Here is a 22,283-nt window from a genome sequence, read left to right as displayed (position 1 = left end):
CAGCGCCATAGACTGACCTCAAGAGGGGGGAGCAGTCTGGCAGATCCCACAGACCAGTGTTTTATTTAGTAATTATTATCATTTTGTAATTCCCTCTCCTGTGCTGAGCTCTGCTCCAGCCCGTCTCCCTTGTAATTTATCTGTCTGCGCGTCCTCCCTGTGTATCCTTCCAGCCCAGACACTATCAATAAAAGACTGGGTTAGGTTGTAGAGGGGTGGGAGGTCTTCCAGCCCCCCCAACCTCCCACAGCACCAAAGCCTCCAAGCCCAGCGTAATACAATCCAGGCTCTCCTGGAGCAAGCTTTCCACCTCCCTTCAATGCTGTAACAGGCTATGCAATGCACTGGGTGCGGCAATTTAGGGCAAGGGTGCTGAAGGGCCCCCCAAGCCTCAGTGCGGGGAAAAGGGGAGATGGAGGGAGATGCCCTTCTGGTAGCTGGCTCCAGCTGGAAGGGGGCAGCTTGCAGCAGCCAGGCCTGGGGAAGGTGGCTGGTCTGTAGCTAGACCTCAAGCCAGAGTCTGGCAAACTTCCGTAGTGTTAGAAAGGGGGTGGGATTCCCTACGCCTCTGGTAAAGCACTTTCCCAGACACACATGGCTCGTGGCAAGGGAAACAGGTTTCTCTTGCACCAGGCTGTGCTCTGTCCCCTAGGCTGGGCTGCCCATGTTAAGAGGCCTCAGTGGCAGCAGTGGTGGCTTTTATGGCCCATAAAAGGGCACCTCCCTTGCCAAGGGGATGCAAAAGAGAACCTATAGCTGGGGATGGAAGCAGGGAATGGCACAGGCTGGAGTGAACAAACCTGTCTTTCTCCAGAAAATGATAGGGCAGGGGGAGTCCTATTCCCCTTCTTTTCACCCCCCCAACCCCCCCCCCCCCCCAGTCTGGGACCATGGCTGGGGGGAGGGAACTCTGAGACAGGGAGGGAGAGGCGGCCTCAAGTCCATCAGTCGGCCATCAGCCCCATACACTCCTAAAGCCGTACCTTGTCCACAAGCTGTTTGGTTGAACCCTTCACCCCTGCCAGAGCCAGTTTCCTCTGCTCTGCAGGGAGGAACAGGAGATGGACCCTCAGAATATCAGCCAGGTCCAGCCTGGTCCCACGGTGACTGTGGTACTGGCCCTTTGATGCCTTCTTGACAGTTCAAACCACCCACACCCTGTTCTTCTGGTGCCAGGCTGGGGCTTCCCTGGCAGCCAGGAGCTGGACAGTAGCAGCAAAGATGGAGATGCAGGAATGGCCTTGCCGGGAGGGTGGCACAGAGACATGAAAGCTCCCACTCAGAGACTGTGGGACGATATAGCCGCAGCGAAGCAGAAGGCAGAGGGTCAGCAGGTTACTGCTTGCGGAAAATTAGACACTTGTTGTTCGCAGGCATGTCCACCTGGAAGCACAAAGCTCAGGGTCAGGCTGTAGGGGACCACACAAAGAGAAATACTGTCCCCCCACCCCACAGAGCCCAGGGGCACTTACCATCCTCTCCAGACACATCCCATTGGCTTCAGCCAGCTGCTGCAACAGATCTGTGTCCCGAAGGCCCCAACCCGGATTCCTGCCAAGAAGAGAGCCATGTGTCAGACAGACAGACATGACATCTTGCCAGGAAGCAGCCCTCACCCCCAGGCTCTCTCTGAAGCAGCCCTCTCACCCAGGGGACCGGATGCTCCCCAGATGTTGTGAAGCTCCCCCCAGCCTCCGGTTTAGGCCTGTTCTTGGAAGAACATGCTTGGTTGCTCTCTGAGGCTGAGCATCAAGGGCAGGGGGCAGGGTGCTCCCCGTCCCCACGGCTGTGCACAGTGGTCAGCATGGGCAAGATGGGCCAGGCGATGCCCTCTGCAGGCCCCAGGGCAGACCATTTGGGCCCACAACTCCCCATGAAGGGCCTTGCTCCCCTCTCCTACCTCTGCCTCAGACTGCAGTCGAAGTCCACGTTGCTCTGAGGGCTGATCCGCCCACCAATGGCGTATGGCTGAGGAGACACAAAGCTGGAGCGGTGGGTTGAAGCAAAAGCTCCCTGCCACCTCCTCCAACCCCCCCCCCCCGCAAACTGCAGCCCACCCTCCGCGCACCAGACAAGGGGGTGAGGGAGAGCCCCAGCCTCACAGCCCCAACCACCAGGGCGCTGGCACCGTGCCCTGGGGTTCCTTTCCCCTCCCCACACACAGAGGCCAAGCAGGATGGGACAAGGCCTGAGACGGTACAGGATACCAGACCCCCAAAACATCACCCCCCCCCCACCAAAGACGAAGCTGACCTAGCCCTCAGCAGAGCATTTGGGGGAGACAGGATCGAGGCTCCCGAGCAGGCAGGATCAGCTCTTTGGGCCATCCCTTTTAGGCGGGGTGCCTCAGGTGGGTGAACGGCCAAACCAGTCCCATCCAGGGATCACCGCATGCCCCCAAAGGTCTATTTCCTGCCCTCCCACCCCCAGCACTCCCTACCCCAGCACAAGCAGGGCCCAGTGCTGCCCTCCCTCCTCTGCCACAGGAGCAGAAGCAGTGCCAGGTCCCGATGCCCTCAGTGCCAGCTCCTTCTCCCAGCAGGGTGCTCCCAGCGACGGGCGCCGAGCGCTAAGAAGAGGGCTCCGCTGAGCGGTGCCAAGCCACCAGCAGGACTGGCACTTACTCCATAGGTGAACAGCACACCTCCAGGCTTCAGCAACACCCCCGCTCCCTTGAACAGGCCCTGGGGAAAGAGAGAGGCATGTGCCAGGTCGGACAGCCAGAGACATCCCACCAGGGCCCCCTCTCCTCAGCCCTGGGTAATGCAGACCAGGGGACAGGGACTTCTCAAGAAATTGAGTGGAGGATGAAAGCGGATTCATCTCTCCAATGGAGCCTGAGAATATCAGCCAAATCCAGCCTGGTCCCAAGGTAACTATGGCACCGGGGTGTCTCCATCCCCACCCCGCCTCCCTCCCCCAATTCTCAGATCTGGGCTGTAATTCCTCTCTGCCCAAATGGAGGCACAGCTGGTAGGGAACCAGCCTGAGGGCTCACCATCCACCATGGCCCATGGATTTGCACAGGTTTGAGGTAAGGCCTGGGACAGGGAGCCAAGACCACAGACAGGTCACACCAGCCTTCCTGCCTCGGTTTCCCTTGTCAGCCCAGCCAGGATCCTGGGACTGATGTACCCTAATGAGGACAGAGACTCTTTGGACATGGTGGAATCTGATTTTGAGCTGAGTTCCCAACCCAGAACACTGCAGTCATCACCCTGAGCCCTCCTAAACATGCAGCCCAGGCACAGGGAAGTACCAGAGCCCCTCCAGCCAGGCTGGCCTGAAACCCCCTCTGGGAGAGCCTCCAAACTCCAAGGAGCAGCTGGGCACAAGCCACAGGCTTGGTGGCACGGCAGCTGGGGCCAGCAAGGCAGCAAGACGTTGGGCAGCCCCGGGGCTCCGCTTACCTGTGTGCACCGCAGCTCTGAGACGTGCATCATGTTGATGTTGATGACGAGGTCCAGGGTGCCGGGCTGGGTGCCACCCCATGTCTCCCAGCTCTGCGAGGCATCCAGATGGATGGGTGGTAGCATGTTGTGCACCTGCATGGCTTCTCTGAAGGCAGCGATGCTGCGGGCAGAACCCAAGCCTAAGCCCAAAGTTGGGCACTGCCTGCCCTGCCAAGTCCCTGCCATGCTGGTAACTGCACAGTGACACCCCAACGCAGGGAAACCCGAAACCCGCCTGCCAGCAGCTTGTCCCAGGTGGCACCTCGGATGTCTAATAACAGGGCTGAGCTCGCAACACAGCTGCTTGCAGTGGCATTAGCTTGGGTCTCTGCATAATGTATTTCATATAACCATGAGGAAACTCGTATCTTTGAGATCTTTGCCTTCCAGCAGACCAAACAGCTCAGGGGTTACTGAGGGGGAGATTGACTGGGCAGTCAAACAAGCCTTGCTTTCAAATTCAAAAGCAGAGAGCTGTATTGGAAAACATGGAGTTTCCCACCCTGCCTCAGTTTGGAGCAGCACCTGGCACACTCTGGCCATTTGTGCAGCACCAAGCACAACAGGGCTTCCAAACACAGGGGCTGTGAGGGCTGACCTTCCAAAGCCTCAGGGAGAAGTTCCTTTTCCAACATTTATGAAGAATACATTGCTCTAGAAATCCCAGAGAAAAGCAGCTCTAAAAACAGCACCCTGAACGCCCCATTCAGAGCGGAAGGAGCCCTTTTCACCCTTCTTGTGAGAGTGGAAGGCTGCTCTCCCCGGCACTATCAGCAGTTCTGATGCAGAACAGAACCACCTTCCATCTCCCCTCCCACATCCTGGCACAGCAGAGACATGTTTCTGCCATGAACAGAAACAACTCAGCACTTGGCTTACAGCAGGTGAGTGTTACTTGTCTTCAAGGACATGCAATACACAGCCAGGGCAAAAAGCTTCTGCTAGAAGCCCAAATGACAGCCCACCCCCGAGACTGCTCCCAGGTCATGAGACTGCCTCCCTCCACCTCCACATCCTCCAGCCCTATCCCCAGAAGGGCTTAGGGCCAGCAACACACACCCTTGGTCCTGGCTCTGAAAGTCAATCCTAAACACAGAGACATGGCCAGAGATGGGTCCTCAGCTTGCTATGTTCAGCCAGCTTTACTCCATAGGGAGTTGGTGAGAGACCCCTTTGAAAGGGAAAAGTCCTGAACACTGCTACTGGGGATGGGATTTAAGCTCTCCTATGAGGGCAGCTGAAGCCTTGGTCTGCAGCTGGACTGGCTGTGGTAGGTGTGGTACATACGAGAAGAGTCACACTCGCAACCAAAGAAAGTTGTCCCATATGGTGCCAAGACAGAGATGCGCTGGATGTTCAGACACTGAACAGAAAAAAGCAGCACCAGGGATCTTCCAGATTCAAGGATCTGCCTGCAGTTGCATGGGGGCATATTGAGCCCAATCCCTCTACTGAGCAAGAGTGTCAGCCCAGAGACTGTCCATACCAGGGGAGGGTTTGGGCAGGCCAAAGCACCTTCTGGGGTTTCACATCAAAATGAGGGAATGTGAGTGAAAAGAATATGATAAAAATGAATAAATATGATAAAAATGAAAAGAATATGATTGTCCTGCTCCATTCTGCCCTGGCTGAGACACTGATATTCAGTGAACTGAGAGACCTCAAGACCTAAAAATCCCAATTCATCACTGCACTTCAAGGAGGCGGCTGGAGCACGGGGGCAAAGCTGGGTCTGAGGGATGTTTAGCTGTGCTCCCTTCCCAGCTAGCTGCCTGTGTTTCCGCCAAGCACCCACAGACCCAGGCTGCAGGGCAGTCGGTCTGTACGTTTCCACACCCACTTCTGCCTGCAAATCCCATAAACCAGCTCCCCACTTGCAGCCCGGCCACCTCAGCCTGAACGAGGCAGTAACACACCATAAAACGAGAGACGGAGGCTGTGCCGAGCCTTTCTTTGTGTCCTGCTGGGAACATGGACGCAGCACGCGCGCACCCCGTCTCTCTAGACATTCCAGCACAGGCTGGGAATTGCCAAATCCCACCGCGGTGTCTAGATACCGGGGGGACGCACAGCGGAGGAAGTGCTGGGAGGCGCTCGGTGGCAGGCACGGTGGAGAGATCTCCCGCAGCAACCGCCCAAGTCGGGGAAGGGGCAACTTGTAACTCTGCTCGTGACAGGTCCTGCATTTCAATTGGGCACTTGGGGGATCTGGGCAAGCATTTCAAACAGCCCTAAGATGCTTTGAGACAGACAGTCTCCAGGCTTGGCTGTCACAGGGCAGGCTTTGAAGCTGACACCTGTCCTTGGCACAGACATGAGGCCGGTCCTGGCTGAGGGCTTCCGAGCAGATCTGCCAAGAGGTCCCCACAGGAAGTATTTGCAAAGACAGTTTCTTTCCTGGCGTGTGAGAAAGCTCTCCTGCAGAGAAAGAAACCAACCAATGGCAACAGTGTGATTTACCATTGGCTCTTCGGTTCCCAAACTGGCCAAAAAGGGAAGCAGGGAGCAGAGAACCACAGCCTCCCTAAGCCACTGCTCCCAGGTCTGAACCTGTGTCACAGCCCAAGAGATTACTTTTTACAGGGAACTTTCTGCTTGGTGACATTTCCTGTTGGCATCTCCAGGAGAGGCGATTCTACTTGGGAAGGAGGCAGGCAGGCTGCAGACCCCCCTGGACACGCATTTATTTCTGCAGCTGCACGCCAAGCTACTGCAAACGGGGTTCATTTTTCATTTGGGAATTCTCCTCCCCTTAAGAGCCTGTGTTTATTTTTGTGTCATCAATGGAAACTTATCCCTTTCAGCCCAGCACTGCAATTCCGGGAATGGGCATTTGCTCACAACTGCACATTACCCATTAGGTCCTGCAACCTCTCTGCGGTGGTATTACAACCCTTCTAACTCATGCAGTTAACAGGTGAGGGCATCCTACATTTTGCAGTTCAGGTTCGGACACCCTGCAGCCGACGTTATCTCAGAACTGCCAGGAGCGAATCGCTCACCACCAAGTTGAGCAACCACCTGCAAGCTGAGTATCAGGGCTTTTCGGGGGGGAAGCAACTAGGTGGGAAGCCCAGGTAGTTCAGCTGTCCCATAACCTCAGCAGAGCCAGCCCCTCTGGAAAGAGGGCAGGTGAATGCAGGTAGGACGAGCTGCAAACACGTATTTTGTACTCCCGAAATGACACCACACACAAGCCTGGACAGCCCGAATTAGGGACACAGCGGAGGCCCGCTGCGGCTGACCTGCGCACGGCAGCACCGCTGCTCCCCACCCGCGTTCTGCAGCCAGCAGGGCAGACCCGGACGAAGAGACGCCGCCACGCAGCGGCAAGAGCAGGCACGAAGCGGCCTCCGCGCCCCCGCAAAGAGGGAGCCGCCTGCCTCCAGCCGCGGGGCTCGCACGAGGCGCAGGGCTGGAGGCGAGCCCGGCCCCGGCCCGGCCCGGCGCCGCTTACCTCTGCAGGGCGCGCGGGTCCACGTCGGAGGGCTGCCAGAGGGCGCGCGGCAGGGCGCGGGCGCAGTGCGCGGCGTGGAGGCCCGAGCCGGCGGCCACCTCCAGCACCCGCACGGGGCCCGGCCCCGCGTACTCGCGCAGCACCGCCAGAATGGGATCCTTGTTGCGCTCCGCCGCCGCCGCCCGCAGCATGGCCCGCCGCGCCGTCCCCTCTCCTCCCCGCCACGCCACGCCACGCCGGGGGCTGCAGTCCTGCCCGCCCGGCGGCCGCGGCACCGCCGAGCCGGCGACTACAGTCCCGGCATACACCGGGGGACGGTGCCCCCCCCCCCCCCGTCGTCGTCTCGTAGGCCCCGCCTCGGGAGGGGGCGGCGTGTCCGTGCCGCCGCACCGCGTGGCCGTGGGGCCCCGCAGCTCCCGCGAGAAGCGGCGACGCCTGCTGTGCCCCGCTGCCCGGCAACGGCGGCCGCCCCTGCCCAGAAGGGGAGGGGGGGGGGGCAACGACTGAAATTAAAAGAGGAGAAAAAAGGACGCTGCGCCGCCCGGGAATCGAACCCGGGTCGCAAGAATGGGAATCTTGCATGATACCACTACACCAGCGGCGCGGTTGTTAGGTGTTTCCTAGCGCAGTATAGGAGGGTGGTGACCTGCATCCTGCCTGCTGCTGCCTGGCGTCGGGCATCGGGCAGGCTGTATTGTGGGGAGACCGCGGGACCGGCCCAGCTCCTCACACAGGGCACGTGGCCAGGGCACGAGTGCCCGAGAAGGCGGCAGCGCCTGCCCCATCCTCCCTTCGCCCTGTGATGCTGTGGGCACCTGGTGGCCGAACCACCCGCGGTTGTCCGGGTGCAGGGAGGCCGGATCCCCAGTTGTCCAGGTGCAGGGGAGGACAGATCCCCCAGTCTCATCGTGCTGGGGCTGGTGTGCTCATGACACGACTGGACCTGGGACTGATGGAGCAACTTCAGGCCTTAGGCTGACCCGGTCCTGCAAGGCCAAGCTGGGCAGCGTCCCAAAGCCATCACCCCTCCAGGCAGGGCTAGCGTGGAGCACCTTCAGGGCACCTTCACCCAGCACGGCCAGGGGGAAAGGTACAGCCCCAAGTGTCAATTGTGTTTCAGGGGCTGGTGGCCACACACTGCAGGTGGAGATGTGAAGAGAGAGGCAAACCCTGCTCCTCCCCCAGTGCTGGCAGGAGAGGCTCAAAAGCTGTTTCTGCAGTGCAGGGTGCAAGAAACAGGGAGCTAAGCAGGGAGAGCAGAGGGTGGAGGGGAGAGGAGTCCTGCAGCTGGGTGCTGCTTGCTGAGTGGGGCAGCTGGGGGCAGCTGCCTGCGGGGAGCAGCTTGGCAAGGGCAGGACTTGGTGCAGGTGGCACTGCAACAGCGGCCAGCCTGCCCGCATGCTCGGCACTCTGAATCGCGGGATTGTGTTTGCTGGGAGCAGAAAGTTGAGCCCCACCAGCCCTGTGGCCTGCCACACAGCAACTCGTCTGCAACGCGCAGGGCAGGTCTGGCCCCTGAAGGATTTCCCACCGCGCTATAACATGATCAGGTTAACTTTCTCTTTGACATGCCTTGACAAAATTGCTAGAATATAATCTGACCCTGGCTTTGGAAAACTGGCAAAAGGATTGGGAAGCCCCAGCAAGTCGCCAAACCAGCAAGGTGGGGGTAATTCCTCAGCAAACACCACTCAGCTCCGGCGAGACACAGCTAATCCCCTGTGGATGCTCCCTGCACACACGCGGTGGTTCTGCAGTGTGACCCTTGGAACCCCTTTTGCAAGGACTCCTAATAACGATGGGTGTTTGTTGCATTCCAGTTCCAAGCCCAAGATTCTGGGTTTTTTTAGTGCTTTTGTACAGTAAAGCCTGGGAAGGCCCCACACTGGGAGCGGTCTGATGTGCACACAGATGCCCTATAACACCTGCATTCATTTCAGATGGGGAAACCAAGGCACAAACCCACCAAGACCAGACAAGCAGTTGGCAGCAGCATGAGAGCTCAGGGTCCCTTGGCCCACAGGGTCACAATCATATTTAAGCACAATAACATATGCCACGCAAGGGCTTGATCCTGTCGGGGCTGGGGTCAATCGCGTGGGGGCTGATGGCTGCTCGCTGCGCCCCTGCAAGCAGAGCCAAGTCAAGGGTGCCTAGCACACCACAGGATTGGGCATTGCTCCCCACGCAACAACCTCTGTCCGCTTTGGAGGATGCCCTTCCGGAGGGAGCTCTGGAGTGGGACTGGGCCCAGGGGCACGGACAGGGCGATGGGGTCCTGGCCACGCTGCTTGTGCCTTGGCCCTGCGAGAGGGAAGCCACAAGCACAGGGCAGCAAGCCTTCGACTGGAAAACCCTCCCAGTTCGGCAAGGCTGCACCTTCACAGCAGTCTGGCTGGTGAAGCGGAAATTCCCAAGGTCACCCCGAGGCCGGGCAATTCCTGACCAAAGGGCAGTGACTAAGCAGCTTCTCAACACTGGGACCTTGCCGAGTGGAAGCCAAATCGTGCCCGGGCCTGAGAAATGCCAGCTGCCACAGGATGATTTGGGCTCCATGACTCCAGGGATGGTGGAGCTGAAGAGATGAGTCCCAGCAGTCTTCCCCAGCGGTTAGAGCCACAGCCCCAGGCAGACGAGGCACAGGTCTGCCACAGATTCTGTTTGGTCTTGGACAAATCACTTGACCTTTCTGTGTCTTCGTCCCTTCTCCACCACCAGGAAAGGAAAAGATGAATGTTGAACTTGTCTTCTAAAAACGGGTGGGGAGTGGAGAAGTGCCCTTTCACTCTGTGGTGCTTTTCTTCACATTTTCTGTGCTGGAGCATATTGTTCTGGCCCCAGCTGAAGCCAGGGCTGCATCTGCCCAAGGCCAGCAGCTCTCACACACCGAAAGGGCTGTCACAGGAGGCAGCAAAGTCCTGCTTGGACTGTTTTAGTCCACATGGCAGTGGGTAGTGCCCTGTGTTCATGGGGCCATCTCCAGGTGCTGCCATGGCCCTCTCCATACCTGTGCTGGGAGAAGGTCCCTGTGGAGGGGCAGAAGCAGGAGATGGCCCCTCTAGCAGAAATGGGGAGCAGCCTTGAACCCCACAGTGGCTGGGCTCAATCAGCCCAAATCCTTCTGGTCCTTCCTCTGACCACAGCCAGGCTCGCAAAAAAATTCCCAGGTGGAAAACTTACAGGCTAACCCTCCCAAGGAGCACATTTTCCTTCCAACCTCCCTTTCACTTCTGCTTTTTCTGAAGCTCAAAAGCCTAAAAATCAACAGCCTTTACACATGTTTTATTATGACCCACAAAGGGGTAGCTTTCCAGCCCTGGAACAAAGCTTGAGCACACCTCTCCAGCATCCCCCCAAAACCTGCCTCGCTACACCGCCTGACTTCTCTCCTAAAGCCTGTCACCCTACCGAGCCTCCTGCTGCCTTCACCCCGGCCGCATGCCAAGGCGAACGCCCCTGGGGCCGTGCCGAGGGCTGAGCCCCAGTGGTGGCTGGCCTGGGGAGCCAGGCTACTGGCTGATGGGATCTCCTGGGGTCTCAGCTTTGGCCCTTGGGGGGAAGACATCCAGGCAGGAGAGCAAGCCCTTGGATCTCAGGGGACTCCGAAGGGATCCACAAGTTGAGAGGGTAAGAGCTGCTCTTTCTCTCCTTGCCAAGGTTGGGCTGGGAGGTCAGGGTCAGTGCCCTCCTTGCTAAGCTTGCCAAGGGCTTAGGAAGCCCTCCTGTGTCTCTCCAGCAGCCCTCGACCTTGCCCTGTGTTCACGTGTGGGTGGTTTTTTTCTCCCTGCGCTGATCACTCCGCAGGGTGTTCCTGCAGAAGATGCAGCAACATTGCCGGGAGCGTTGGGGAGGAGCTGCCTGGGCTTCATCTCTGCCACTGGGATTGAGCTCGTGGGCTGAATCTCCAACACTGGGACTAACCCCCCCGCAGCAGGTTTCCATCAGGAGACCTCAGCACACCTTCCCGGGTCCAAAGATCACCGCCAGCGGCTGCACGGAGGCAGTGGCCCCCGAGGAAAGCAATCAGTCCGTCTTCGTGCTTTGCCTGTCTCTGAGCCGTGGTGCTCGGACCCTGCTCTTCATAAACTCTTCTCAAAGCCCGCAGAGAGGTGCCTCAGCTCCGGACCCCCCCGCTGAATTACACCAGGGAAGCAACAAGCAAAACCTGCCTGTAGTTTCGGCTGATGCAGAACAACCCCGTGCTGGTGCTGCTGTCACACATACCCGCAGCCACAGTGACACATTTAAGCGGCTGAGAGGGCGGCAGGTTTTTTAACCCTGGTTTTGCAGGATGAGCTGCGCACGAAGCGGTGCTCTTCGGAGCACGGACCTCTTTGGCAGCAGTCCCGGGAGCGTCTCGGCTCACTGCCGAACCAGACGCTGGCTTTGGGGGAAAGCAGACATATAGGGCTGGGTATGAAACGCTCCCCTCGCTGAAAGCCATGGGAGCTGCGTGGGTGTAGGGGAGCGGGGCTCCCCGCGTTCGGTGCACCGAAATCCTGGGGGCGCAGGGGGAGCCAGGCACGCGGGCGCTGCCCAGCCGCCGGGGAGCCGCGTGCTCTCGCTGCAGCGTGTCCCCTACACATCCCCTGTGGGTGTCCTAACGTGACCCACGTGTGATTCGTATGCGTCCTGCCTGTCTCCTACACATCCCATACATGCCTCCTACATGTTGTGTCCCATATGTATCCCCTACATCCCATGCACATCTCCCACATGTTCCATGGGTGTCTCCTGCCTGTCCCATGCATGACTCCTCTATCCCACATTTCCTGCATGTCCCAGGTGTGCCTCTGTCCTCTCCGGCATCCCACACATCTTCTGTGTCTCCTACATGTTCCTTGTGTGCTCCAAGTCCCTGGTGAGTCCTCTGTGCCCCATGTGTCTCCCATACCCCATCCCTTAAACATCCATATGTGCTGGTGTCCTGTGTCTCCCCTGGCGCTGTGTCCCCTACACGTCCATGTGTGTCTGTGTCCTGTCTCCCATGTCCCTGTCTCCTACACATCCATGTGTGCATGTGTCCTGTTTCCCTGTGTGCTCTACACATCCATGTGTGCCTATGTCCTGTGTCTCTTGTGTCCTATGTGTTCTACATGTCCATATGTGCCTGTGTCCTGTCTCCCGTGTCCCCTACCTGTCCCTGTGTCCAGAGTCTCCGGTGTCCCTGTGTCTCCTACACATCCATGCCTGCTGTGTCGTGTCTCCTGCGCCCTTGTGTCCCCACACGTCCACGTGTGCCTGCGTTCTGTCTCTCCCACATGTCCCACGTGTGACCCTTGCGTCTTCCACACGCCCCATACGTGTCCCCTGTGTCCCTTGTGCCCCACGCATGCCCCAGACGTGTCCCGCACGTGACTCTCACGTCTCCCTTGCGGCCTCCCGCCGGCCCCCCGCGCGCCCTCGCCCCCCGCGTGGCCGGGCCCCCGCGGCCTCTGGCCCTTTAAGGCCGGGGGGCGTGTCGCGCGCACGCGGCGCGTGCGGGCCCGGCCCGTTAAAGGGGCCCGGCGGCGGCGCGCGGCGGCCGCACTCGCCTGGCAGCGGGGCGGCAGCGGCTCCGCGGGGTCCCGGCGCCGCCGCCGCAGTTGCCCGGGCGGGCGGGCGGGGAGGGGGCTGCCCGCGGCGCATGATGTACACCATCACCCGGGGCCCCAGCAAGCTGGCCACGCAGCGGCGCACAGGTACCGGGGCGCGCGACGGGTCCCGGGGCGCCGCTGGGCGCGGTGCCCCGGGGCGGCGCGGCTCACGCGTGCCCGCTCGTCCCGCAGGTCCCACGCAGCAGCAGGTGGAGAGCAAGCTGGGCGAGCTGCGCGGCCGGCACCAGCCCAGCGCCTGGCCCCTCTCGAGGTGAGCGCGGCGGGGGCGCCGCCGGTCACCTTGCCGCCCCCGGCGCCCACGCGCGGCGCGGCCGGGGGGCGCGGGGCCCGGCGCGGCGGGGGAAGCGGCGCGGCCCGGGGCCGCGCGGGCGGCGGGAGGCGGGGTGACCTTGGGGAAAGGTTACCGGGGCTGTCCTTGCCGCATGGCTCCCGGGAGGAGGGGCGGGAGGCGGCGAGCGCCCGGGCGGCGCGGCCGGGCCCGGGGAGCCCCGCGGCGGGGCGAGGGGGAGGCGGGGCCCGCGGGGCGAGCGCCGCCGGGCCGGGCCCTGCGCGGGCACTGGGGCACCGGCCCCCGGCAGGCCCGGCCCGGCCCGGCCGCGTGACTGCCCCCCCTGCACTGTCCCGCGGGGCTGAGGTGGCCCTGGGGGGGCTGAGGTGAGGCCCCCCCCTGCACTGTCCCGGGGGGCTGAGGTGGCCCTTGGGGGGGGCTGAGGTGGGGCCCCCCCTGCACTGTCCCGGGGGGCTGAGGTGGCCCTGGGGGGGCTGAGGTGAGGCCCCCCCCTGCACTGTCCCGGGGGGCTGAGGTGGCCCTGGGGGGGCTGAGGTGAGGCCCCCCCCTGCACTGTCCCGGGGGGCTGAGGTGGCCCTGGGGGGGGCTGAGGTGAGGCCCCCCCCTGCACTGTCCTGGGGGGCTGAGGTGGCCCTGGGGGGGGGCTGAGGTGGGGCCCCCCCGCACTGTCCCATGGGGCTGAGGTGGCCCTGGGGGGGCTGAGGTGAGGCCCCCCCCCTGCACTGTCCTGGGGGGCTGAGGTGGCCCTGGGGGGGGCTGAGGTGGGGCCCCCCCGCACTGTCCCATGGGGCTGAGGTGGGCCCCGCTGTATCCTTCCTGGTGGCTGCGGTGGCCCTGGGGGGGGCTGAGGTGGGTCCCTGCGCTGTCCTGGGGGGCTGAGGCGGGCCCCTGAAGTGGGCCTGCTGTCCCTCTCCACCTCCTGGGGCCCAGAGGCAGATTGCTGGGTCCCTGAGGTGGGTCTGCCATGGCCGTGGCACCCAGGGGCCCCATGGGGACAGCCTCACAGGACGGGTCGAGCCCCTGGCGCTTGTGCCCAGGGCAGGGAGCACCGCTGTTGGGGTCCCCTGGTTGGTACCCGCTCAGTGACCACCCCCACGTACGGGTGAAGGAGCCCTGGCCGCAACTAGCGTGTGGACTTGGGTGGGAGTAAAGGTAGCGGCTCTGCCGGTGTTACTGCTGTGATGGGAGCTCCCTGCCCCATCCCTTTCCGAACCCATGCTCAGGAGTACCGCAGGGAAAAGCTGCAGGCTGCCTGGCTGGAAAGCTCAGCAGCAAGCTGTTGCAACCTTAATTTCTTACGTCCTTTGCTAACTGACCTGCTGGAAGACTCTGTTACTTAGTTTATTGCACGATCAGGTTACCCAAGCAATTGGAGTTGTGTATTCCTTTTATGATCGCTCTGCTGTTGACTAATATTAATTTACCTGCAGAAATCGATTAGGATTGGTATAAAGGTTCTTTAGAAACTACTGCGATGGTGTCACTAAGGCAAGGTATCTAGTGGTGTGGTAGGTGTGAGACTGTTTTGACTTTAAGCTGTCAGTTAGTACTTACTTGCTATGCCCTGAGCTCCATTCAATAAATTAGAAAGTGCAAAAATTGCAACCTAATCTGTTCCTCTGTTTGCCTGTTTTATAGGGGGGAAGGCATTACACCTTCATGCTAAAACATAGCAACATCGATCTTGGATTACTTGCTGCAGCCCAATGTTGTTTGCTTGTGAGGCTTGCTGGGTTTTCATGGCCTGAGTCACTGCTCTGTGTAAAGGCAGATTTAGTGGTACCTCTCCCCTCAGTTATACCCCTTGGCCCAATTTCTCCTCCTGTTCACAATCCCACAGCATCGCTGTGGCAACTACCTGCATAACACAGGAATGCAAGTAAGGTGTTGGGTTGATTGAAGTTGCATGCAGGTCCTGTACAATCATGGGAGAACAAGTTTTGCGACCAGAGGAATTGGTGAAGCCCAGGTTACTGTGGATTTGCATTGGCGGTTTGTCCTGCAAGGATTATCTGGTGTTCTGCAGGCTCCGATCATGTTCCTGTCCGTGGGGATATAATTTGCATGGCCCTCTCTCTCCTACCAAGCTCCCCTTTTCCACAGAACCTGTGAGAACTCGGCCCTGGTGCCAAATGTGGCTAAAGTTGTGCAACTGATCCAAAAGTTCAGGGGGAGGGAGTTGGACTGATTGCACAAACCTTGCTTCCCTAAACAAGGCCAAACACCCCACTCCTGGAACATGCTTGCACGGGGCTGTGATGCTGCTGCTGATTTCTCCCTACCCCCTGCTTTAATGCGTCTATAACCCCTTTGGGAGTGGTGGCTGCTGCCCCACCAGCAGCTTTGGCTATGTAGTTTATTCCTGTCCTAAACCTAAGCAGTGGGGTGATTTGTAAATAATCCTTTGGGTTTCTCCCAGCTCGTTCTGCTTCAGGCATTCAAGATGTGCTGCGGGTTTATACGACCTCCTCTGAAGCACCCGTGCTCTTGTGGCAGACAGCCTTTGCCTGCCTGCAGGACAGTGCTCCATGATAACAATGTCTTTGATCAGCTTTGCAGGATCTTTATCAGTGATTTATTGCGGCCCTCCATGGGGATCGGTGAAACTACTTTAGGGCATGTTCACCCAGCTTCAGGGCTTTTTGTAAAGGTGACTCCTTTGTATTTTGGTACAACTGACTACCTTTCTCCCGAGCTGTTTAGCAGGCAGCAGGATTCCTTCCCTGTGCGAGGCTGCCCCTTGCCATTGCAAGGCTTCTGACTTGTGCTGCTCTGTGCTTGTGCATTTCAATTTCTGCCATTCCATAATGACGAAGGTTTGACTTCTCACTGTTTAGAAGTCTCTGTGCCTACTTCCCCACCCCCCCTTCCCATTCTTGCTGGAGATCCCTTAGAAAGACATGTCCAAGCAAGGGCTTTCCAATGTGGCTGCTGCCTATGCATGGATCGTGATTCACTTAAACATCATGATGGCCCATGATAAATTTTGAAGGTGAATGCTTATCTTATTTCCATAATAACATACATGTCCATAATGACAGATCAGGCAGTTATCCATTCTGTTGGGGAAGTCATATGGGAGGAGAGAAAACTAACAACTTTCTCCCTGTTTCCTCTGTCTTCAAGAAACGAATAAAAAGCCTCATTTCCATCCTCTCCTCTTGCCTATCATCCTTCACGAATTAACTGGTAGGGCTGGTAAAACATTTACTGGCCTTAAGGCAAGTTGTTTATTTACCATCCTGGCTGTAACACCGCCTGTGGCAGGGAGTCATATTTCTCCAGTGTTTTGTGGCCCCCCCCAGGCAGTGGCCCACACTGGCTACCTGGGGTGACCTGCACTGTGTCAGCATGCTGCAGCCTTGTTGTGGCTGGAGAGCTTGCTCCAGCCATAAGCCCGTGGCTTTGAGACTCATTCAAACAGGTTGATGAGTGAGTGCCTGAGAGGAGAGGTGCTTGATGGGACTTCTGCTCATGGTCCCAGCTGCTCTGCAAACTCCGATCTTTCTGTGCTCTCGGAGCCTGTTAGACTTTGTCCTGTGAGAAATATGACTGTCCTAGATGTGTGCTGTCCCAAAGCTGGGTGGAAAAGCTGAAGTGCTAGGGTTTTACACAGAGCAGAGCACCCTGCTAAATCTTACTCAAAGTCTTTCATTTTGATGTGCCCGGTTTTGGTACCTGTGTTTCCAGATTGGGGCTGGTTGAAGTGCCTTAGTCTCGGGAGGGGATCCTAGTTCCTAGGAAGCAGGTTTCCCCAGCTTGGTTCCAGTTACCACAGTGCTTCACCCCGGTTCCAGGAGTGCCTCGGGGCCACGCTGTCCAGCCATGGCCCAGCCTGGGTGTGTTGGGCACCCTCTGAAAAATGGCCACAAGGAATAGGGCTGCTCCAGCAAATGCTGACGTCGCATGGGCTCAGAGGTTCTGTAACATTTCCCTTTGCCCAATTCAAAACAACATCCCACTTCCATTTTCATGACGCTTCAGCAGTTATTCTCTAGCAACAGATTTTTTTTTTTCTTTTAGCAACTGTTTGTGTAGGGGGCAGAGAAAAGATAGATGAGCAGCCTCAGCTTTAGGCTAGCAGCTCCCCTTACTTGCACCATGCCCTGCTCCCCCATATAAACCCTCCATCTGTGCTCTTCTCCACTCTGCATGAAAACACCTTTCCCATAGGGCTGAATCCTTTTTTGTCCTGCTCCCGTAGGTGGGAGCCCTAGGGACAGAGTGGCCCTGGGCCCAGTGCTGTTGAGCAGCTCTCCTCTCAGCAGCAGGGGACAGGGCTGAGCCAGGCTGGCTGGGTAAGAATGTGTCCCTGCACCCTCAAGAAACATCTCTAGTGAAGTGTAGCCCTTCATTGCTGTCCGTCTCATTGGTTTCACTTGTTCCAGGGACTGCAGTAGAACGCTGTATTGTCTAGTAGTTAGACTTAGGGCTGTGCATGTGACTGTGCATTAGTTATTTAATACCATGTGCCTTGGTTTCTCCAAGTGAACAACGAAGGTACACCCCCCAAGCGTGCTCACTCACAGTTTGAGCTCTTGTGATAAGATGCTTTGCAGAACTAGGGTCTTAAACTAGTCGAAGGAATGGCCAGCAGCTCCTGGGTTCATTGGTGTCTGCTGTAGCAGTATCGCATATGTAGCGTTGCATTCTCCCTGACTGTAAGCAAGTGTTTAACAGATTGGGGTGTGTGAGTGTGAGGAAATGCAGAGTTCAGCTGTCTGCACAGAGGAATGGACTAACAGTGTGAATGTGCCTCAACACACTTGTCTAGACTACTTTTTTCCATGCCCTCAGCCTACAAATATGCTGTCATCCTGCATCAACCCTTTCACCTTTATCAGAGTGCTGAAACCTAAAAACTGAGTCTCCCAGCTCAGTTTAGTGCCTGACTTGCCTCACGCAGGGCCTACCTGCTCCTGGGCACTGCCATGAGCCTTGGAGCTCTTCTGAGTCCCACTGTGTGTGTCTCTCTATCCCTCCCTTGAGCAGCAGGGCCAGCAGTTCACTGCGTGTGCCCTGAGCATGGTGCTGAAGCACAGACTGGAGCAGGCCCCTTCTGCTGCTTTTCCCCTGGGGAGATGGTCTTCAGTCTCTAATAAAACTCTTCACCTCTGGAGATGTGGGAAGGAATACAACTGGTGCTTTCCATGAACACAACAGCAAAGGCTGTTTCCTCTACAGGGAGCAAGCTGTTTGGTTGCAGCATTCTGCTGGAACCAGGCTTGCTGCTTTGAGGATTTACCCAGGAAGTCCCTGTTATAGCAGAACTGCAGGATTACTGTTGCCTTGCTCCAGGACATGCTTAGTTGAGAAGAGCTGAGCATTGCCTTCTTGCCAGGTCCTCCTCTATTGAGGGGGGGAGAGGGACTGGAGGGAGGTTCAATCCATTTCTGGATGTTTCTGACTTGAAAGTGCTGGCAAAGGGGACCTGGGGTAGATTCTGTACCTTCATGCTGCTCATGCAGCATGGGAGAGCAGAAGGTAGCAATCGGGAAGGGTACAGTGCCAAGCCAATAAGGGAGTTTAAGAGAAAACTCACACCTATAATTGGCAGTTAACAAGGCAGCCAAGAGGTCAGTGGACAAAGTGGACATGGAGTGTGGCCAGACTAGGTTTGCATCCGCTTACCTTAGTAAGTACTTGAATGCCGTCTACAAGTCTGCAGCTGTGCATGCTTCTGCTGCAGTAGGGGAGGCTGAGGTTTGTCATCTCACCTCTTGCCCAGGCAGAGCTGTCTGTTGGCTGACAACTGCCATGCTTCCTGGTTTCCCCTTCCCACTGAGTCCCAGCGTCCTGCCTCGGGCAGTGTGTGAGCACCCCACGCAGGCAGGTCTCAGTGCTAGGTGCTAGTGTGCATGCAGGACAAGCTGTCCTGCTGCAAACCCAGAAGACAGCGAATCTCTTGGAGCCCGTGGCTAAGCACAGAAAAAGGCAAGAGCAGCAGCTGGGATAGAATATGAGCCAGGTCGCACACAGGCTGTTTGAACACTTCATCTAGCAGGATGAGATTTTGAGAAACTGATGCACAGACACATCCCAAACTTTCCAAGTAGAAGGTGGCTTAGCAGCCACACACCGAACATCCTTGTGTGAGCAGGGCTCTAGGCAGACAGTGAGTTGGTAATTGTCTATCTGAACTTACAGATAAGCACAAGATGCATAATGGAGTCATGAGTTCAGTCCATCTTGCCAGGCCCTGACCAGATCAGGTTCATATGAGGTTGCAGGCAGCTGTTCTCCAGAGGGAAAGTAAAGCATCAGGCGATGACATGATGTGGCCAAGGCTGTGCAGCAAATTACTTAGCAAACCAAGGCATCTAGACAGCTTATTTTCTTGCTCCAAATATGCTCATCTGGAGCTTGGTGGGAAAAGCCACTCTTTTCTCTCTTATTTCTCTCCTTTCTTGTCTGTTTGCCTCAACAGTCCAGCCCAGAAACTCGTGTTCAACAGAGTGAATGGCAAAAGGCCACAGGTGCTGCCACAACATGTTTCGGCCCCTGAGGAGTGCTACACTTTGGCTCACGAGGAGAATGTCCGGTTTGTCTATGAAGGTGAGAGCGTCTGCATGCAGGGCCGTCAGCGCAGACACCCACTTGCAGTTGTGTTCCAGGTGGGGGGCTGGATAGCACAGGGTCCCTCCCAGGTGAGTGCTGCATTGCGGCTCCCTTCCCTCGCTGCTGGCTGCTGTGCCTGCAGCCAGCATCGCCTCCGCACTGCCTTGCCCAGGCTCTGCCTTGCATCAGGGATCTCAGCGGCTGGGCGATGGCAGAGTCAGGGAACCCCAGCCTGTGCTCTTAGTCTCCCTTGCGCCAGCCCCAGGGAGGACTGAGGCTACTGCTCCTCTCCCATGCGCAGCACAGCCCCAGGGCTGGGAAATTCCCTTACCCCAAACCAACCAGTGCCTCTTCCAGAAGAGAAGAGCTAGCAGAGTTAAGTGGGGGGCAGAACAAGCTGGCAGGATCTCCCAGCCCTGCTCCATGCTTGGATGGGAAGGGAGAGCCCAGGGCCAGCCTGGTGTTCTGCGCATGATCTGAAATGAGGTGGTTTGAGCTACTGGACTCTGCCTGCCCCAGGGGCTCGCTCCTCTCATCTGCCGCACATTCTCCCTCTCCCAGCCTGGCAGCAGGTAGAGCAGCAGCTAGACGACAGCCAGAGAGGGGAGAACGTGTGCGGCCCTGTGCAATACGTAGAGAAAACCCCGAACCCCGGACTGAAAAGTAAGTGAAAAGCAGTCCCAGTGTGTGGTCTCTAGGGTGCTTCAGGCCTGCAGGCTTAACAGTGGAATGAGTTGGTATGGTCTCAGCCCAGGCCACAGACAAAGCTGCTGAGCAGGGTTGTATTCTAGTATGGGAAGGAGGAATGATAGGAGCATTCACATGGGACTAAGCACGTGGAGGTGTCATGGTTGAGATGGAGGCCTTAGCTGAACTGGGTTGGGTGGAGGTGGATGTGGTAGGACAGTGTTTGGGGCCAGACCTGCATGAGGAGCCTACTGCTGGAATAGCTGGAGGGTGGGGTATGTCCATCCTTGTGGTGTCCTTCCAGTGCTGAGGCAGCTTGGGGAGTGCTGAGGTGGGAGCAGTTGGCACCTAGCACCATGGTGTAGATGTCCCACCATTCCTTCTCAAGGGAGCCCAAACAAGCAGGACATCTGATTTATGGCTGATTTACAGCACTTCTGGAAAAGATGTCCTCTCCAGTGGCCAAGGTGGGCTCAACATCGTGCTGGAGAGGAGCCCTCTGCACCAGCTCCTGCCATGCTGGGTCCTGCTGTTGGGGACCTGTCTCTCCTGTTCCCTGGGTTAAACAGGACCAAGCCAGAGTGCAGTAGGGATGGGTGGGTAATGTGCTTCTCCAAAGGCAGCTGGAACAAGGTCTCCAGGCAGCCAAAGGTTGCTCTGAGCTGGAATGAATGCACCCTGGAGAGCAGCCTCAGGGCTCCCTCAGCATCCATGAAGAGAAGGTCCCCATAAGGTATGACCCAGCCTTGCTGTTTGGGGGACAGGGCACAAGGACCAGGAAACCTCGGGGTGTCACTTTCCCAGGGAATAAGGAATGTGGCTCTGATGGGACCACCCTTTGCTGTACTACCTTCTCCAGCTGCTCTGCTATGCTCTTTTCTTTCTCTCCTTCCTCTCTCTTTCAGACTTTGTTCCCATCGACCTGGAGGAGTGGTGGGCACAGCAGTTTCTGGCCAAAATTGAAAACTGCTCATAAAAGGGAAAAAAAAAAACTCATAAAAGCTAAAAGTATCTGGTCAGAAACCAGAATCGGCGAGATTTAGAAACACCTTTTAAAAAAAAACAAAAAACAAAACAAGTGACCCACTCTCCCAGCCCACCGAGGACAGCGGGAACGGACCACAGCCATGCCCGGCCGAGTGCCCCCTACTCCCTGCCTGCCTGTGCCCAGCATGGGGGCAGAGGAGCTGTGTGTGGCCGCAGCCGGGATTCCTTAAGTGCCAGTTTTCAGACAGTTGCAGCTCCTGCAGCCTCTAGATCCCACGGACACTGCAGTGCCGTGCTGGGTGGACAAAGGGAGGAGTGCAACCCTTCCCACCCTCACGCCATAACCGCAGGATGAGACGGGAGGTTCTCTGTAGCCAGGACTGTGAGACAATAAAGCACTGAAACTGCCAGTGGAGAGGCGCTTGCTGGCCTGGGAGGATTTGTTTGCGAGAAGGGGCTGTCACAGCAGGGGCCTGGCTGAGCTGGAGGGCTTCTGCTGACATTGGAGGGTGCTGGGTTGTGGGAGAGGAGGGGTACGTGTGTGTGTGTGTGTGTGTGTGTGTGTGTGTGTGTGTGCACACACCACACCCCCTCATGACAGCTTTGTTGGTAGCCCACTACCCAAGTGGCAAGCTCTTCAGCTTACTCCCTGCTTGGGTTGTATGGCCCAGCTCTTGGGAAGAAGGCATTAGAGCATCTCCAGGTCTTCTGGCATGGCTCACCTTGGTGCTGCATCCTTCTCTCGGGCGGGTGCGCTGCCTCATGTCTCATCGTCCCTGGCCCAGCCAATGGCTATTGCTGCCCCAGGGTGTGTGTTTGGAGGGGGGTGGGGTGGGGGGGGACACTAGTACCTGCAGGGCCTGTCTGCTCTGATGGCATGTGAGAAACTGGGCCGCCTCTTCCCTCCACCTCCCATGGCAGCACCAGCCAGGGAAAACAAACTGGCTGGAGAAGAGGTGGACAAGCTCACAGCTTTGGGCAAGGGTTTGGCCATGGTGGCTTCAGCAGGCAAGGTGCTGTGTGATGCACTTTGTGTTTTCTGTGACAAGCTAGCCCCAAGGACCAGCCCGCTTGGAAGCTACTGAAAACAGTGGCTTTGCCAGCTGTACCAGGGCAGGGGGTGCTGGAGGAATGAGGGGTGTGGAAGTGGCTTATGTTCTGTCCTGGTACCTGGTAAAAAACTCCAGGTGAGTTGTGGGCTGGGAGAGAGGGGTGGGTGGGTGGGTGGAGGGACTAAATCTGGCTCTGGCTCCTTA

At 57.8% G+C, this 22,283-nt stretch overlaps 2 protein-coding genes and 1 non-coding gene across 4 annotated transcripts; 1 reads left to right on the top strand and 2 right to left on the bottom strand.

The window, feature by feature from the left end:
- Positions 1–44: 44 nt before the first annotated feature.
- Positions 45–7,224, bottom strand: METTL26 (methyltransferase like 26). 2 transcript variants are annotated; one of them, XM_067306426.1, is made up of 6 exons: positions 6,910–7,224; positions 3,411–3,573; positions 2,625–2,684; positions 1,901–1,984; positions 1,473–1,551; positions 45–1,383 (listed from the first exon to the last, which is right to left on the bottom strand). In XM_067306426.1, exons 1-5 carry the CDS (start codon positions 7,098–7,100, stop codon positions 1,501–1,503), a joined length of 549 nt encoding a protein of 182 aa, XP_067162527.1. In that variant the 5' UTR covers positions 7,101–7,224; the 3' UTR covers positions 45–1,383; positions 1,473–1,500. The 2 variants fall into 2 exon arrangements, with proteins under 2 accessions (XP_067162527.1, XP_067162526.1); XM_067306425.1 differs by having other exon boundaries at positions 1,901–1,968.
- A 218-nt stretch (positions 7,225–7,442) lies between these two features.
- TRNAG-CCC (transfer RNA glycine (anticodon CCC)) lies at positions 7,443–7,513 on the bottom strand. The gene has a single exon. It is a non-coding gene; the product is annotated as a tRNA-Gly (tRNA).
- A 4,919-nt stretch (positions 7,514–12,432) lies between these two features.
- Positions 12,433–21,442, top strand: MCRIP2 (MAPK regulated corepressor interacting protein 2). Its single transcript, XM_067306272.1, has 5 exons — positions 12,433–12,590; positions 12,678–12,756; positions 19,223–19,350; positions 19,915–20,016; positions 20,946–21,442. The coding sequence occupies exons 1-5, from the start codon at positions 12,536–12,538 to the stop codon at positions 21,014–21,016; spliced, it is 435 nt and encodes a 144-aa protein (XP_067162373.1). The 5' UTR covers positions 12,433–12,535; the 3' UTR covers positions 21,017–21,442.
- The last annotated feature ends 841 nt before the right edge of the window (positions 21,443–22,283 follow it).

The sequence above is a fragment of the Apteryx mantelli genome, chromosome 16, assembly GCF_036417845.1.
Source record: "Apteryx mantelli isolate bAptMan1 chromosome 16, bAptMan1.hap1, whole genome shotgun sequence".
In the NCBI taxonomy this organism is placed as follows: Eukaryota; Metazoa; Chordata; class Aves; order Apterygiformes; family Apterygidae; genus Apteryx; species Apteryx mantelli.
The sequence above is the reverse complement of the archived record's forward strand: the minus strand, read 5'-3'. Positions and strand labels throughout refer to the sequence as shown.

Bases quoted from the DNA above. Each gene is read 5' to 3' on its own strand.
- MCRIP2 (XM_067306272.1), top strand. From the start codon at position 12,536: ATGATGTACACCATCACCCGGGGCCCCAGCAAGCTGGCCACGCAGCGG. The intron at 12,591-12,677 runs GTACCGGGGCGC...CTCGTCCCGCAG, and splicing joins GGCCACGCAGCGGCGCACAG to GTCCCACGCAGCAGCAGGTG. The intron at 19,351-19,914 runs GTGAGAGCGTCT...TCCCTCTCCCAG, and splicing joins TGTCCGGTTTGTCTATGAAG to CCTGGCAGCAGGTAGAGCAG.
- METTL26 (XM_067306425.1), bottom strand. From the start codon at position 7,100: ATGCTGCGGGCGGCGGCGGCGGAGCGCAACAAGGATCCCATTCTGGCG. The intron at 2,685-3,410 runs GTAAGCGGAGCC...CTCTTTCCCCAG, and splicing joins CAGAGCTGCGGTGCACACAG to GGCCTGTTCAAGGGAGCGGG. The intron at 1,384-1,472 runs GTAAGTGCCCCT...TTGTGCTTCCAG, and splicing joins GGATGTGTCTGGAGAGGATG to GTGGACATGCCTGCGAACAA.